Source organism: Pyrus communis, chromosome 4, assembly GCF_963583255.1.
Source record: "Pyrus communis chromosome 4, drPyrComm1.1, whole genome shotgun sequence".
Classification (NCBI taxonomy): Eukaryota; Viridiplantae; Streptophyta; class Magnoliopsida; order Rosales; family Rosaceae; genus Pyrus; species Pyrus communis.
Genome location: NC_084806.1, coordinates 16,139,115 through 16,157,134, shown reverse-complemented (window position 1 = coordinate 16,157,134; position 18,020 = coordinate 16,139,115). Strand labels below are relative to the sequence as shown.

At 37.7% G+C, this 18,020-nt stretch overlaps 3 protein-coding genes across 4 annotated transcripts; 1 reads left to right on the top strand and 2 right to left on the bottom strand.

Moving 5' to 3' along the window:
* Positions 1-2,401: 2,401 nt before the first annotated feature.
* On the top strand, positions 2,402-8,943 carry LOC137731730 (histone-lysine N-methyltransferase family member SUVH9-like). Its single transcript, XM_068470923.1, has 2 exons — positions 2,402-4,650; positions 8,777-8,943. The coding sequence occupies exon 1, from the start codon at positions 2,539-2,541 to the stop codon at positions 4,588-4,590; it is 2,052 nt and encodes a 683-aa protein (XP_068327024.1). The 5' UTR covers positions 2,402-2,538; the 3' UTR covers positions 4,591-4,650; positions 8,777-8,943.
* A 476-nt stretch (positions 8,944-9,419) lies between these two features.
* Positions 9,420-12,535, bottom strand: LOC137731731 (uncharacterized). 2 transcript variants are annotated; one of them, XM_068470925.1, is made up of 4 exons: positions 12,264-12,533; positions 10,342-10,412; positions 9,946-10,081; positions 9,420-9,638 (listed from the first exon to the last, which is right to left on the bottom strand). In XM_068470925.1, exons 1-4 carry the CDS (start codon positions 12,418-12,420, stop codon positions 9,553-9,555), a joined length of 450 nt encoding a protein of 149 aa, XP_068327026.1. In that variant the 5' UTR covers positions 12,421-12,533; the 3' UTR covers positions 9,420-9,552. The 2 variants fall into 2 exon arrangements, with proteins under 2 accessions (XP_068327026.1, XP_068327025.1); XM_068470924.1 differs by lacking the exon at positions 9,420-9,638 and having other exon boundaries at positions 9,706-10,081; positions 12,264-12,535.
* A 2,851-nt stretch (positions 12,536-15,386) lies between these two features.
* LOC137732481 (MYB-like transcription factor EOBII) lies at positions 15,387-16,782 on the bottom strand. Its single transcript, XM_068471795.1, has 3 exons — positions 16,453-16,782; positions 16,197-16,326; positions 15,387-16,120 (listed from the first exon to the last, which is right to left on the bottom strand). The coding sequence occupies exons 1-3, from the start codon at positions 16,613-16,615 to the stop codon at positions 15,694-15,696; spliced, it is 720 nt and encodes a 239-aa protein (XP_068327896.1). The 5' UTR covers positions 16,616-16,782; the 3' UTR covers positions 15,387-15,693.
* Between the last annotated feature and the right edge of the window lie 1,238 nt (positions 16,783-18,020).

The window sequence follows — 18,020 nt, the reverse complement described above, 5'->3', positions numbered from 1 at the left end:
GCAACACAAATGCTTTTTTTTATTTATAAAATTTTACTAGCTTCTCATGAGCTTATTGATATTAAGACCGACAGGGAAATGCTTTTTTCGTAATGATATCATTATGCGTTAACCCTCAAGAGTCAGGGGAACACTTTTGTGCTTCATTCTCCAATTAGACAATCTCACTATTATAATTTCAATCATCAGTGCTACTCTATTTTGCCAATTACAACTAGCCTTTGTTGACTATCCACACAACTTTACTATGGGACTTGGATCAAGACATGTCTTGTACGGTGCTCAAATTCATTTCATAAGAATTCTAAGATAATTATATGTAGACACAAATGCAATCTTAGTCTAGGGGCATCTTAGCCCCTTCATCGAACTATCGTCATTGTATGATGGCTGGTGCACATCCTTTTGTTGCATACGAATTATTCGCATGGTGAGACAAGCCACGACTTACTTGAAATGCCAGATTTATCAAGCTGTTACATCTTGCTTGTGGCAAATCTCATCTGATAATATTTAACTTCTCATGAATTGAGGGCAACCACTATTCAAATGAGGGGAATTATTATGCATTGTATTTTGTTCAACAAACTAATTATATTATTTTATTGCTTACAATTAAACTTTTGCTTAGTCGTTGACAGACGATAGCAAATCATTGTATTTGGACTTTGGAGGCATGTTAGCACTGCACAAATTCATAGTTGAGGATCACAAAATTGTGGGCTGAAGACCTAGAACGAAATAAATTCTGAAGGCTTGAGATTGAGGGTTGAGGACCTTAGATCGAATTATGGCCAAAGCCCAAGACCGAGGGTTGAAAACCCAAAACCCATGGTTGAATAGCTAAAGGTTAAATTATGATCGTATGATCATAGCGGGAGGTTAAATTATGACCGTACGATTGTAACAAAAGGTTAAATTATGGCCGTGTGATCACATACGAAGGCTAAATTATGATCGTGTGATCGTAATGATGATCGTATGATCGTAGCTGAAGGCTAAAGTATGATCGTGTGATCGTAGTCGAATGTTAAATAATAACCGAGTGATCGTAACCAGAGGCCAAATTATGACCAACTGATCGTGGTTGAAGGATAACATACGACTGTGTGAAAGTAACCAAAGGCTAAACTATGATCATAGCCACATGCTAAACTCATGATAATATTTCAAGTCATATGATTTTTTGCAAGAGAAATATTTTTCCTCTATAAACTAAGATGATTCGTGTTTGCAGAGAAAAAAAAAGGGGCATATGTGGTGCAAGCATTAAGAGCCAAGTAACTAGCCATTTTTCATGCATACTAAAAACTGGGGAGTGCGGCTAAAATAAAGCAACATGAATCAACCACTACTAAGGAACATAAAGTGAGATAATGAAACTTGGAGCCCAAGTTTTTTATGACTATAGAAGACCTAGAATCCCACCAAAACCAGGGGGAGAAAAAGAGAGGCATGAGATCGTTCTATATTTTATCAACATCCTGAACAAAGACTGACTTGAGCATCGAAGTGCTTTTGTACAAGTCCCCTCCGCTCTCATTGATAGCGAGGGAAGATGGTGTCTAAGGTTTTTCAAATGTGTTCAAGATTACTTGTTAGTTGAGAATTGGAGTACCCAAAATTTTCCACGCCAACACACTCCTCTTACATTTAGCATTCATATTATTTAAAACAAAAAAGAATTAAGGGGTCTATATAAGAAAATGAATGTAGAACGAGAAGTGTGTGAAATCACTATCTATCTTGAAGATAACCTTGATGTACTTTTTTGTGGTAAGCTTGATGGGTTTGAGATGGTTCTCAACATTAAATTGTTGATACTTTACGTGTAAATTGAATAAATGTCAAAGTAATGAACTGTAGTGTGACACAATTATAACCTCGTGAATAGTGAAATTGACCATAAACCTAAATGATGTGTATAATACTCAATCTAATATTTAATATTGACAACTTGGTTCAATTTTGATATAAAATTACAAATTAGCCAACTGTGTTCTATATTTACACTACAAAATTTAAATGAGTAACATATAATAAGATAAACGTTCACAAGAGCTTTCTTCTCTTGAACAACTACCATTTCATCTTTATTTTATGGTAATTTTATTTTATCTACGATAATATTTTACGCGTGTATAACATGCTCTGAAAGTGCTAGATCGAACTCAATAGGACCCATAGATGATGATGTAACACATGCATGCGGTCCATAGTTTTTGTGCGAATGGTCCATATGCTGGCCTAAAGCGTTAGCATCCAATGCTAACATAAATTGCAACAAATTTCGGGAGAGAGGGGCAATTCCGTAAAGCAAAAGTCAGTTTCATCCAATTTCCTACCAAAACTGGATGTAAAAAATTTGACAAAAAGGTTACATTTCAAAATCCGCCATGAAAGTAGCTCCTCCAAATTTCTCAGCAGAACCCTAAACAAACAAAGGGGACACCCACCGCAGCCACAGTCTTCCATGCCCAACCTCTACAACCACCACACTCTCCTCCCACTCAGACCCACTTCATTTCAGCTGACGAAATGGGCTCTCTCATCCCAATTATAGACCTCAACAACCTCCCTGAATCCCCCGCCGGCTCCACCCCAAACACCGCCAACTCCGCCGTAGCCTTGAAAGTCCCCAAAATCGAACCAAAGCTCGAACCTTTCGACGAACCACTCGATACCCACCTGCCACAACTGCCCCAACTGCCTCCAGAACCCTTCATTCCCACACCTACCCCCAACTCTCTCACCAATTCCCAAATTACCCCATTCTCCGACCTGAACCACACCCCTGTATCTGAATCCTCCGCCGCACCTTCCGACCAGGAGAATGTGTACTCGGAGTTCCATCGAATTTCCGAGCTTTTCCGGACAGCTTTTGCTAAAGGGCTCCAGAGTATGGCCGACGGCGAGGTCGAAGTTTTGGACCCGGATGCGCGAGCAATTGTGCCGGTTCCTCAAGAAACCCAGCTATCAGAGGCCGTCGTTGCGCGGCGGAAATACCCCAAGCGGTCCTCCGAGCTCGTCCGGGTCACCGATCTCAACATCGAGGACCAGAGGTACTTCCGTGACGTGGTGAGGAAAACCCGAATGCTATATGACTCGATTCGAATACTATCAGTGGCAGCGGAGGAGAAGCGGAACCCGGGAAACGGGAAGCGAGTCCGAGGCGACTTGCAGGCCGCCACGGCGCTCAGGGATCGTGGGCTGTGGCTCAATCGCGATAAAAGGATCGTGGGTTCGATTCCCGGGGTCTACGTTGGCGATCTCTTTTTTTTCCGCATGGAGTTGTGTGTGGTTGGTTTACATGGCCAAGTCCAAGCTGGGATTGACTATCTTCCGGCGAGCCAGAGCTCGAATCATGAGCCAATTGCAACCAGCATTATCGTTTCGGGTGGCTATGAGGACGACGAGGATGCCGGCGATGTGATTATCTACACCGGTCATGGAGGACAGGACAAGTTTAATAAGCAATGTGCTCACCAGAAGCTGGAAGGTGGGAATTTGGCATTGGAGAGGAGCATGCATTATGGGATTGAAGTGAGAGTTATCCGAGGAGTCAAATGCCAAAGTGGTATTTCGCAGAAGGTTTATGTTTATGATGGCTTGTATAGAATATTTGATTGTTGGTTTGATGTGGGCAAGTCGGGGTTTGGTGTTTATAAGTTTAAACTTCTGAGAATAGAAGGGCAAGGTGAGATGGGTAGTGCTATTCTTAAGTTTGCGGCTAGTCTGAGGACTAACCCCTTGTCTGTGAGGCAGTCAGGTTATCTCAGTCTGGATATTTCTAATAAGAAGGAGAATGTTCCAGTTTTGCTTTTCAATGACATTGATTCTGATCAAGACCCCATTTACTATGAGTATCTTGCGACAACTGTGTTTCCAACACAAGTGTTTCATCAGTCTGGGAAGGGAACCGGGTGTGATTGTATTGACAGTTGTTTTGGTAATTGCTTTTGTGCTATGAAAAATGGAGGCGAGTTTGCTTATGATGACAATGGGTGTCTTTTGAGAGGGAAGCCTGTGGTTTTTGAGTGTGGGCCCTTCTGCCATTGTCCCCCAAATTGCCGGAATCGTGTCACGCAAAAAGGTATGAGAAATAGACTGGAAGTGTTTAGGTCGAGGGAAACAGGTTGGGGAGTTAGGTCATTGAACTTTATGCATGCTGGTGCCTTTATATGTGAGTATACAGGGGTTATTCTCACTAGGGAAATGGCTCAAATATTTGCAATGAATGGTGATACCTTGGTTTATCCACATCGGTTTTCTGATAGATGGACTGAATGGGGAGATTTATCTCAGATAGATCCTAGTTATGTACGTCCAACTTATCCTTCGATCCCACCATTGGATTTTGCTATGGATGTATCCAAAATGAGAAATGTTGCTTGTTATATGAGCCACAGTTCCACTCCGAATGTTATGGTGCAGTTTGTACTGTATGATCACAATAATGTGATGTTTCCTCATCTCATGCTATTTGCAATGGAGAACATCCCTCCTATGAGGGAGTTGAGCCTTGATTATGGGGTGGCTACTGTGTCTGAGGCTGATGAATGGACAGGGAAACTTGCTATCTGTAACTAATTTTGATGGGGTGATGATATTTAAAGCATGCAGACAGTTACGGGAGTAAGATATACTGAGGTAAAACCAACTCCTTTCTCAGTAAAAGCATTCGTATCTTTCTTATTTTATGGTTATGCGTCAGATCAGCTTGCCCTGTGTTTCTGTGCTTTGTTGTAGCTCTTGTTCAAACTTCGATGTCACCTTGTCACCTATTTATTGGTGCTGGGTGTGTAATTCTTTGTGCAATGATATACTCTAGTAATCATATGGTGAAGCGTACTATTAGGAGGAAGGGAAGGGGCCTTTATTATTTCTCTGTGATGGAGGTGATTTGTCTCGTTACATATAAAAGCTAGTCATGCTAATCTGTGTACTTAGGATTCACCTTTTCTGTTTGCGTTTCTTTGGAGCACGGTTGTTCATTAATTTGTATTGTAGGGTAATATCATGATTCATGGGCCATGATTCTGGCTGTAAATTATACTCACAGGTTTTGTTTTATAATATTTTGAATGCTCAAGGATTTTCTTATAATATTCTGAATGCTCGAGGAACAAAAGTTGCTCAATCTCTTTCTTTATTGCTTCTTGTATGTGTCTGGCATAGTGCTTTTAATTTTGTTGCATTAGAAATTGGTGTTTGGACAGTTGCGGGGATCTAGTTAGTGCTGTATAAATTTTTTACTAGAACAGTTTTTCACCAACATTTAGTTTTGACTGCTGCAGTATGACACTTTCAGTATCAGATATTTCCCATTGCTGTTCATGACCCAAAGGAAACAAATATTCACCAACCCCCTTTTGGGTTATGATGAAAGGGATTTGAACCCTTGACCTAGCCTAATCCTAACCCATTTCCCGACCCTCTCTCACGACTTGGGCTAACCCCAACGGAATAAAATTTCTGTATTAGTAAAACACAACTATTTGGGTTTATGTCTTAGATATTTCTCGCCTGCCGATAAGTTTCAGCTAGAAGGTTTATCGAATGTACTTAATCTCAGTGGCCGTGGATTCCACTGCTTTGTATTTACTAATTCTTGTCGAATTATGCTTTGCAATAGCAAGACATTTAGTTTAGGATGGCAGACTTGTGTTCGATTTTTAGAAGAGTTAAATAATTTGCTTTTCAGTCCTGATTAGTGGTACTCTCTTTGGTACATTCAAACACATTAAATTAAATATTTTGCCCCCAAAATTATATAGTTTTCAACACACAATGGTAATGACACTATTCCGATATTTTATTTTGCTAGGGTTGTAAGTATTTGGTGCATCTAGTAATTGACCCATTGCTTTGCATTTGAGTCTTCATGTCATTCTATTATTAATGAGCTCGGATAGAACAATATGGGGTATGGGTATTGAGTGCACTTTTGGGTTCTGAAACCATTTGGGTTGGAGTTCATATGTGAGATATGCAACCCGAGTATTTATTGTGGAATAATTGTACCTTGAAGCAATTGTAGGAGAAACTTTTAAAGAAGATAATTTTGTTAGCAAAATCTTGTACTCTTAATTTCACTTTGTATTGTAAACGTAATACTTATTATTGACGAAAGGAAAGTGCGATCAAAGTCCACATGGTATACAACCCCCTACCTAAAATACAAACCCACCCACCCCAACCCTGAAGAGAGTGGGTCCATACAAACTGCAATGAAAGTAAGACTGCACTTCCCTATCCCTTGAACGGAGAAAGAAGGGGGTCACTAAATATATAGCCTCGTCCAATGTAACTGAAGCCCAAAATGATACGGCCTAATATATAGCCTCATTCAATGTACTTGGAATCAATTATCCAGCACATAGGAGAAAGCCAGCAAATAGGAGAAAGAAACTATTTGATTAGTGCAGTATTTCTAGTATTTTCTGAAGTGGAGTTTGGTACAGGGAAAGGTAAAAGGGATTCATGTTGAATAGATTTGTGAAAGTCCATTGAAGGGGAAATGCAGTGGTCTACCTATTAGTTATGGTTGAATTTAATAAAGGGAAATAATTTGTGGATACTTGAAATTTACGTTCTTTACCTATGAAATTTGAGTTAATTTAGCCATCCTGGAGCTTTAATTGATTGACAGGAACAATACTGAATCATACTTCTTGTTTAGATACACCCTAGAAGCATCAGATTAGTGTTAGATAGCTGTACATTATATCTATCTAACTCCTACTTGTGTTTGTTTAAAAAGTTGCGGTGTAAAGACAAAAAGTGCTTTAGCATGTTTAAAAAGTTGGAAGGCAGAACACAATAAGACTCATGACATTGAGCAGCTGTGGTGTTTGTTTGGGGTATTTTGAAGTTATTTACTTAAGTTGTGCAAATTAATGCTAGGCTACAACTAAATGTGCATCGGGATTTGGGGAAAGGGTACATGTATGGATTTGCCCATAGAATAACCTTGAAATTCTTTGGAAAATATCCTTTGGCTGCTTCAAAATGTACCAATTAGTATTCAGTTTCCTTTTTCAGTTACTAGTATTCAGTTTCTTTCATCAATGCTATATGCTAGTTTAATATATGTGTGTGTGTCTCTACATATACAAGGAAAAAGGATGCCCATAGTTCGTGAAAAGTGTGAACTTAAGTCACCCTGCAATTAATTTTTAACGATTCCGACTGTTACGTCCTCTTTCAATGGATTACCCTTTAAAAAGTTTAGTGAAATAGGAAACCATTTAGTTATCTAAGTATGATAAAATAGATAAACGAACACAACGTTTCTGATAAACATTGAAATGTTGATGATGATAATCAAATGGCTAACAATTTCTGATTTGGGTAAGTTTTTGTAGAGATGAGATTTGGAGCTTTTCTCATTGAGATTAATGATAGGTTTCATGTACATGAAAATTATACAAGTTTGCTCTGTATTCCCTGCACGTGTCATATCAATTAAAAGAAACAGTGATGTCCTCACACCTCTGCACCAACACCTTAGTTACAGATAACATCTTGTCATCTGAATTGGCTTAACCAAATCATTAAACCCAAATCTGAAAGTCTTGCTTGTGATATTTTGCCTGTGGTAGGAAATTAGGAATCAATGTCAGATTCATGTTTCTCTGTGACAAAGTCATTACTATTAAAATTAAAGTTCTGTAAAGTTTTTGAGGATTATAATAGAGTGTGGGTAGCGGAACTATGGGGTAGAATAAGATACTGGGCAGCCCTCTGGGCTTCAGTTTCAAATGAGTTCAGGGATAATTCTCTTTCTCATATAGTGTGGGATATGTTAGCAGCCGTAAAGTTGAGGTTATGTTACTTGTAAATAGATCTACTTGAGAGGTCTTAGCTAGTTTTGCTAGATGGTGGATTTCTTATCCACTATTTTGTAATTCATGTTATTATTTTAGTAAAGTGATCGTTTCTTCTTAAAAATTAAAAAAAAGTTCTGTATAGTTCATTACAATGGACTAGAATATGCAAGAACTTATTAAATTCTTGTTGTTTGTTAAAACTGATTTCTTTCCTGTATTTTTTTTTCAAAACCAATCCATTGTTTAGGTTTGTCAAGCTATAAAATCTTTTACAAGTGAGGTTCCAAATTGTGTTTCATTACAAGACGATAACATTCAGTTGGCTGCACTGCAGATAGTGAATACAGACACACGTGAGTGCACGCACATAACTTGTTCCAGGGACCAGGTGCATGTCTTTTTTAAAATTTGCCAATTTATTGAATATGGATAAAGTGAGGGAGCCGTGCGAATCATTCTATGTGAGAGAATGACGTGTTTAGAAAGGGAAGTTTTAGTAGAGTTCAATAAATTGAGCAGCTTCTTGGAGTTCTCTTTTGTTTAATGCTGCAGTTCTATATCTATTTATTGTAAATAATTTGAACCAAAACTTTTCAAATGGAAATGTATTCTGTCGGCTGAAAAATGAACTAAATATTGTATCTAGTGACTATTTCTGTAGTATTTCCCTGCTTTTTAAGTTGTAAATAATTCATTAATTTCTGTATATGATACATTGTGCATGCTTGAAATCTTACCGGCCTGTACCGTTTGTGTAACAGGATCTGAACCCATTAGTCGGTTCTCTGTTCGATATTATTTTCTATTATCTTGTTATGCGGGTGTATACATAGAAAACGATGTTACTGGATGTGTTTGGTTATTGTTACGTACTCACGATTGCATTCAAAATTTAGGATAGCCAATGGTCTTTGGAGCTCTCTAATAGTTTCCTTATTCTGCAGGTGGCAGTCAGACTACATTGTTGTGGTATCTGGCTTCCTAATTTTCTGGTCCATGAATGTTTCTTCACAAGTAGATGCCGAAAGTGTAAATTTTTCAATCAGATTATCCAAAAGCATTGACGTGGCTCATGTACATGGCAATTGAAGTCGCGAGCTGGTGAAAAAAAGAACTGAAAACTCGCTGACCGAGCCACCATATGCTGCTGTGATGATTTGCTCTGACATTTTAGGCATTTGCCTGTTTCGCGGACATTTCGGACCAAGTCTTCATACACGCAACTGATAGTAGGCATCTTTTGGTTCGGTAAGTTTGTAAGCACAAATGTACTAATCTTCTGTACTTGTAGCGTTGTATATGTTGTCACAGACCGAAATAGCTAAACTTTGTACAGAATTGTATAATTAGTGCCTGCACGTATCACGTATGTTTGGATAGATCGGTTTTCTTTAATTCCTTGATTAATTCATTTGTAACGGAACATGAAGTATTGCGGATTTCACGTAACTTGAAAGCATGCATAAACTGCTGCATTCATGTAAGTTGTATACTTGAAGCGACCGGCACGTCTGAAGAAATTATGTGCCGTTGTGCTGCCTAAAACTCCCTTGTCGATGGACAAATTACGAAGGTAAATACAACATCGGTAAAACTTTTGTATCATCATATATTTAACACCTTGTTTGTTATACAAACAGAGTTGTAATATACGCATTTCGGGATGACTTGGTATCCCAATTTCAGTATAAAGTGAACAATACTTTGTGAAGTAGATGGCTCAGGCCTGAGTTGCGAGCGTTCCATTTTTCTCTAGTTGACGTAGTCTTGCTCGTTCCATCTTTCGTTTACGCCACTCTTCCAGGGCTGCAGAACATTATGTATATCGGTAAAATCTAGTTAATAACAATACCAAATAATTTGACAATTTTAATGAAATATTTGCTGCAAGGCTAGTATTTACACGAGAAACCATAACCATTGAATCCATCTGCTCTAATGTTACAAGGAGTGAAGGCCGTTTGATGAGTTCTCTGAAAGATTGGTTCACATCCAACTTAAAATGCGAGCAACTATCTGATTTTCATAAACAATAGCGGACGCACACAAGTAACATACAAGAACGACAGCCGTTTCAGAGCTTCACAATGAACAAAATATGACATAGTTTCACCTTTGAAGCTGGTTGCATCATTAACATAATGCAGATCCTTCAATCTCTTGGAAAGGTCAACTGCAACGGTCTGCCTTGTGTCTTTCTCTTTAGCTGTTTCTGGTTTTTCATATGCTTCTTGTTGGATTTCCTTCACCTGAAAAGGGAAGAAATTAAAAGAGCATTCAATGGTACACAAAACCATGAATTGCACGAGGTTAACTATTTGCTTGATATCGAAAAATTTAAAAACAAAAAAACAAGAAGTTCCAATTTCAATTGAAAGTGCACTTAGCATCAGACAGGCAAGCGGTCAAACATTGGTTCAGTTTGTACATGGGCTCCCTCCATTTCATTTGTGAATAGCAGAAGAATTATAACCGACGCATAATAGTTCTAACACTGAATCAAACTTACTCTTTTTATCAGTTCCAAGGGTCGCATAGCAAAACGAATTTCTTCAGATTCTCTTACATACCTAAGTGCAGCTGCGCACACACAGGAAAAAGACTAAAGCAAACCAACTTAAAGTCAAGAATATATCATAATCATATTAGAGCATCATCGGGATTCAACGTGAAAACGGAGTGCCGGCTGTTGACTACCTGACGCACATGAAAAAACAATACTTTCACAGGTTTATGATTATAGTATATTTAACCTGATATAACGAACGCATCATAGTTTAACAACACCATACTGCTTAAATCAAAACTGTGTCTTTTAGTCACTCAAATACAGGTCTCATGCTATTATAATGCTTCGTTAATGAAACGCCTTCACAATGACCACTTGGACCACTTTTCCATTAGAATTTACTCATTATTACCATCAAGTTAAAACCCATCATCCAGTCTTGAACCAGGGTCATATAGATGTAAAGGGAAAATTAAAAAAGAAAACCTACAAGGTGTACGTCACCAGTTGCACAATTTTAATCCTAAGATTTTAATTGATTTCAAGTTGTATACATCCAAGAGCTTACTGGATTTTGAATTGTATACTGAGCTCTATTGATGTAGGCCAAGGACTAAAGGCGTTATTGCATAAAATTACTGGCAGTAAGTTTTATAATATAATACATGCATTTTTAGAGTTATAATGCATGTATCTAGCTTTAAATTTGTGGCTTATGGAATTCCTAGGTTAATGACATTTTATGAAATCATTTAGTTTTTTAGGAGTTATATTGTAAGCCTTTATTTTTTATGTCTTTTCATATTTTTCACCTTAACTTGTATTTGTAAAGAAGAAGGGGAGAAGTTGTTTGAATTATCATATTGATATTTGAGTTGTAAACTCGTTTTTATGTGCCCGTCTCTTTGTAAGAGTCTGCTGCTTTGTTCTTTCTAGTGTCTACGTTGTAGGCTGGTACTAGAACCAAAGTTTATAGGGTTTTCAGACCTCTCCTCGCACTAGGAGATAGTGGACCCTACCTATCCATTCTATCTATCATTTTAATTCATTTCTGTCCGCTGCGCCCTGCATCAGTCCCTTTGCCATCTAGGGATGCGAGTTGATTGGTGAGACCACATGGATCATTCCCACAGATAAAATGCTAAAGGAAATGGCACTATAATCAGTAGTAGGTGGTTTAAGCCTAAATCGCAGAAATTTGACCCGAAAAAGTGAGTAATGAAGTACAAGTAACAGCCTATGATCATGTTTCGAGGAAACAAACACGGGCACACCACTATGAAATATATTTCTACAGGACAGCTAAATGACCCCTCTAAAATACATTTACCTTAGGAGTTCGGACAAGTAGACAAGATAATCCAAGGTCTTCACTGATCTAAACAAAGTGTAAAATTCTACAAACTCTTCTCCAAGAAAGCAAGATAAACTTGGAAGGATTTTGACTTTCAGTTCGACTATTAAATTTCATGGCTTTTCAGTTTTCAATAACCTCCATATGCGATTTAATTTTCAAAACTGAAGCTGGTCCGATCCAGACTAGGAAGATAACCTCACAACATAGCAACTTAAAGATAAAGTCCAAAAAAACCAACTGTGAACTGTACTAAAATACTAAATTTCAAGCACATTCGGAACCTTCGATCACAAAACTCTCAAGCCTAAAATATTAAATTTCAAGCACATTCGGAACCTTCGAAGATCAACATAAAGCTGCACCAACAAGATCACATTACAATTAAACCACTAAACCCCACATTAGAAATCCTAATTCCCTAACCTCAAACGAAATGGGTCACCAATCCAATCAACAACAAGAAGCAAATGATGGTTAGCAAGAAAAAAACCAGAAGATTTTCAAAAAGTGAGAAAATCTAGATAAAGAAAACCCATTGCCAGCTTGTAGAGAGAGAGAGGGAAACCTGAATTGAGGTGAGAGGCGGAAAGTTCGGAGCGAGAAGAAGCGGAGGAAAGAAAGCCCTGAAGCAGTAGAAGCGCCGTAATCAGGTTGAGCAAGCACATCGTTATGGTGGCGATCCTGAACGAGAGCCTCGGCAGCCATGATTGCTGTCCCTCCATCGGATTTTTGTTTGCAGTCTCTTTTGGTAATTAGCTGCTGATTGAGCTGGTACAAATTAGTAGGCAGAGAGAGGGAGGACAGAGAGAGACGAATACGGTTGATTTGGTATGGGATCCCAAATCGAAAATGAGATTCCAAATTCCAAACTAAAAATTTTTGGGATGGAAATTTGTAGATTAATCTCAAACTAAAATTTTGGTATTCTCAATTTTTTGGATTCTTAAAATATTTTTGGTATTTTGTGATGGTTTGGTACTTCTAAATTTCATACAATTTGAAATAGCAATCATTCATACCAAGTTAAATTAACATGCAACTAAAATAAAATAAGTAACAAACCCAAAATAAAATAAAAAATAAGTTACAAATTTAACATGTTCGAAAACTAACAATGCCGAATCTCGTATTGAAATTTTAGTAGTTAGCAACAATTCAACTGTCTAATAATATACATACATATATATGATTTATTTTCGGATATGGAATTACCGAAAGATTGAGTAAACAATGCCGAATCTCGTATTGAAATTTTAGGATCAGTTTGGTATTTTATCCCAAAAATTTTGAAAATTTTGATTTGGGATCAAGATTTTTTTTATTTGATTCAGAATTTTTGGAAATTTTCCGAGACGAAGATCAACAAAAAGAGAGCGGGGTCTCCGGCATAATTGTGACTCCAAATTTGTCCTTGACCGTTCACTTTCACTTGATTTCTACTCAAAGTCAACCAATTCCAAATTAGAGGTAGGTCCTTTGTTTTGAGACAGGAAAAATATGAAAACAAAATTAAGAATGAGGAATGTGTGATTGTCTAAATCATTTGTAGCTTGTATTTAGGATAATATAAGATCTTTTCTTTTTAGGATTGTATTTTTGCAATGCAAGGAATTCTTATTGATTTACTATAAATAAGGTACCGTTTGGTACGTGGGACGGGACGGAACAAAGTGGGACAAGACGTTCCGTCTCACGTTTGGTGCGTCTAAAACAGGTGGAACGAGTTGTTCCACAGGACGAGTTTTGGGTGAATTTTCGTTCCACCTCACCCCCCTGGAACGACTCGTTCCACATCCGTGGAACACAAAATTATAACCTCTTCGTGTCCTTCTTCTTCCTCCTTGTTTCCATCCGAGGGCATCTTTGCTCCCGCTCCGTTCCGTTCCGTCCTGTCCCGTCCCGTCCGTTTGCATATCAAACGATACCTAAAGGCACAAGGTATGAGGGAATAGCACACAAAGTTCCTCAAACCTATTCCCCATCTCTCTTCCTCTTTACCACCCCTCTCATTCTCTAAAATAGGTCATAACACGTTATGACGTTGCGCTAAAGAGAATTCATTCATCTTCAATCACAGGAGTACCACGTTTCAATTATTCTTATGTAATTAAATTTTGATTTTATTGAGTTCATATACTTGTATTGATTCAATCTATTTTTTATGTTGAAACGAGATACAACATGCTTTGAAGATGGAAATCCAAAATCCGAAGGAGGAACTCCTAGAAACCCTAAACCCTAATTTAGGCCTTTGCTTGGCGGAACTTGGGTGGTTCGTCGGGCAAACATTTACACAATACACGCCATTTTTTCCCTTGGCCCCAAAACGTTAGCTTACATATGTACTCTTGCCCTGTGAAAAAATTTCGTTGTGCAAAGCCTTGGGCAAAACCCTAAATGTTGACCAAATTTCCCGACCAACGTAAATTTTCTTCTAGTAAACAAAAACGACCCACTAAATATGGTTTGTCGGGCAAATAGTATTTTCTAGGGGTGGGTTCAAAAAACTGAAAACTGAAAAAAAACCAAACCAAACATTGAACTGAAACTGAAAAATCGAAAACCTAAAAATAACTAAATCAAAAAAGAAAAAATTGAACCAAACCTTATTGGTTCGGTTTTGATTTGGAGGTTCGGAAACCGAACCAAACAGAGCTGAATCCCTTTACACTGTATGGTATGCCCATGATGTTTCTTTTGTGAAATTTTGTTGCCAAGTTTTAAACTAAGCCTAGGGCTTTTTCAAGGAGCATACTTGGTTCAATTAGGGAGGATATTTCATTGGTTATAGAGGAAAGTTTTGGAACGCTTTGGAATTTTGAAGAATTTATCTAATTGTTTGCTATTTGAAGGTGATCATTTTTTCTTTGCAAATGACGTTGTTGATAGAACACGATTGATTTATATAATCTTGTATATATACAGCTACCTTCCCACTTTCCCCATTTTTTTATTATTAGTCTACTGATGCAAGCCACTTTTCTAAATTCCATATTAAAAAATATCAAGTTTTATAAAATATAAAAACAGAAATCATACTGAAACCGAACCGAAATTTTGGTTCGGTTTTAATTTTGGTAAAAAATTGAACCAAATGAAACCGAACCCACCCCTCTTTTCTGGTAGTAAAATCCAGCCATCCACTGAAATGGTGCATCCCATTCTTCGGTGCATTATGAAATTTTTATAGTATTTGGCTATTGAACTCTCAACTCACTTGGGTATGACACAATCCAAGTTATTGAACAAACTATAATCAAACTAAGCGAAGCATTATAGGTATTGTGGTAGTATGTTCGTCCATTTGCATCCAAATTCGAACTGTACTTTTAAATATCAAAGTTGTAAAAAGAAAAAGGAAAGATAGTGAAATCGGAGTGGGAATCGTATTTGTCCATATAAATTGAAATGAAAACCAGTTCTTATCTTGGAACAAGACCTTTGTGGTAATAAATCATACAGTAAGATTGCATTTGTCCCAAATCATTACTTAAAATAGCATAAGAAATATAAAGACAAAAATGTCACGAGAAGCTTGATATGACCAAGGTAGTACTAGTACACAAAAGTTTTGAAGACGGCATGGATACTCATGCAACTCAAAGTACAAATGCGTTTTTGAATGAGCAAATGACTTATTGTGTTGTTTAGTATTTTTCCCTTTTTGGATTTTTCATAGATATTTTTTAATGGGCCGGGGTATGCCTACACTACAAATTACGTCACCATAGTAGAGCGACCATAATTAAGTATCAAACTCATTGTAAATGTATATTGTTCTTGCATCTATGAGATCGAACCTTAGATCTTTTTCAATCAAAGATAACTGATACTATCATGCTTTGAAAGGCGGAAAAGGGTTTATGGAAAATTACATCTCCATGTGAAAACCAGTTAAATTAAACAACTTCCGATTAATCAAAATTGTGTTGTAGCGTGCCTGCACCAACTTAAACCCTTATTTGACAGAAGTGGAAAAACCCTAGTTGTGAGAACTAGCTTTGCCTGGTGGTGTTAATAAAGTTTGCATGGACATCATTTAAGTTCCACAAACCATCCCACAGAAAATTGACCTCATTGCTGGAGGCAGCTTCAGGCATAGACACATTGACAATATTGCCATCGAGCATGGAATAGAAGAAGCCTTGCTCCTGATGATGATCAGCTGCGTGAGGCCAATATAACGGCAGTTTAGTCTCATTTTCGTCCAATAAGGACATGATTCTTTTCAGTTCTTGATCCACTTGCAAATTTTGTTGTTGTTGCTGCTGATTATGGGGTTTATGTCTCCTTAAGAGGCGGGTTTTGGCCCTTTCGGAGGCATCAGAAGGTGCTTTCGCCTTTTTCTTGAAATGAGTCCTCCAGTAGTTCTTGATCTCATTGTCAGTCCTTCCAGGCAAACTTCGTGCAATTGTCGACCACCTGATTTTTTTAACACAGAAGTTCAGCCATCCAGACTCATTAAGTTTAAAAAGGATCGATAAAACTGAATATTGACCTGTTTCCCCATCTAGCATGTAGGTCTAGAATGATGCTCTCTTCATGAGGAGTTATGTGCCCCCTCTTAAGTTCTGGCCTCAAATAGTTCACCCACCTCAATCTGCAGCTCTTTCCATTCCTTTTCAGCCCTATACAACAACGGATCAAACAAACATTTTTATTAGGGTTTGTGGGGAGAGAGGGAGGGGGGGGGGGGGAGAGGGAGAGAGGGAGAGAGAGAGAGAGAGAGAGAGAGAGAGAGAGAAGTTGCATACCTGCAAGCCTAGCCACAGAGTTCCATCTGCCTTCACCATGAAGCCTCACATGCTCAATGAGCAATCCATCTTCCTCAGCAGTCCAAGGTCCCTTTCTCCAAGCCTCATCTTCTATCATCCCCCAACCCCTATGATGTCCTCCTGCCATCATCCCCAAATACATTTGTGAAGAAATCACAACTTACTGCTTTAACCTTTAAAGTTTGTGTCTTCAAATCCTATGGAACCTATGCTTTATGCTTGTTGTATGTTTATAGAATTGCAGCATTAGTCCCTATACTTTCTTCCATCAGTCAATTTGCTGTCATTTTCAAATCCTCCCCATGACAAAAACACTCTGCCACGCCTTTTCCATTTGTGATTTGTAAAGATTGTTCCTTGATTTCTTTTGTCATTTTATAACCTTATATCCCCACCTTTCTGATTTAACTTAACACCATACAATTCACTAAAATATTATGCTAGCGACATTGACTGACGCGCTTATGTGCCTAACAGGATACCAGAAGTATGCTATCGTTTTGGGTGACACATTCTAGTAAGGATCTAAATCTTTAGTTTAAGTTATTGGATGCTAAGTGAGACGAAGGAGAAATAAAGAATACCATGGCTTTAAGACACGTACATACAGAACTTGTGCATGTTAGGACAAGAAGAACTAGACGCTAAGCATAGCCTAACAAATTTTACTGTAGAAATAAGTGGGTGGTGGAATTTTTTGAACTTGAACCAATGGATTTTTACCAGGTGTTGGATCAGCTTCCTTTTTAAGGAGATTTGTTCCAATTAGCCACTGAAAAATTAGAATTAAATATAATCTGGTGATGCCATTAGAATTCTATGGTATTATATTGATGGTTGTGGAGCGTCATCGAAGGGGACACCTGGTGCTTTTTATTATACTATTGAAATGATATTGTTATGCATCAACTTCAATTTTCATTGATAATGCCAGAGCAAATACAAGATTTGGAACTGAAAAACTAAACTCCATAGAGGGTTTATACAATTACATAGATCTAATTAACAAGTAATGAAACAACGCCACTAACTTTGCAATCTAGTAGTGTTTCTTTTAATTGTAAGTGAGAAGTTTCAAATCCAACTCACATACATGAAATGACAAGTTTGACACTAATATTATTCTATTAAAAGGTAATAAAACAACACTAAATAGAAGCCACACATCATGGATGAAAAATGATTTGATTGAGCTTAAAACACTAGTGACGATAAATACACCACGCATAATAAAGAATTTCTCTTAAAACTAATATAATTTGCGTTCTATCAATATGAGACTCAACAAACACTAACACAATATGATGCATCACGTTGTTGCAGGTGAACCCTACCGAATCAAAATCTCAAATTCTTTGATTAATTAACATTTCTAGAAATGCTAATCCGTGTTTGGTACGGATAATCAAGAAAGGCGAAACACCTTAAACTAGAGTAATGTGATGTGGGTTTATTAATTATTGTGCTGGACCACTGCCCTTTTGTTGTTAGTGTATCATTCCAAAGCAGATTAGGATAGAATTGAGGGCATGACGTGGGGTTACTAA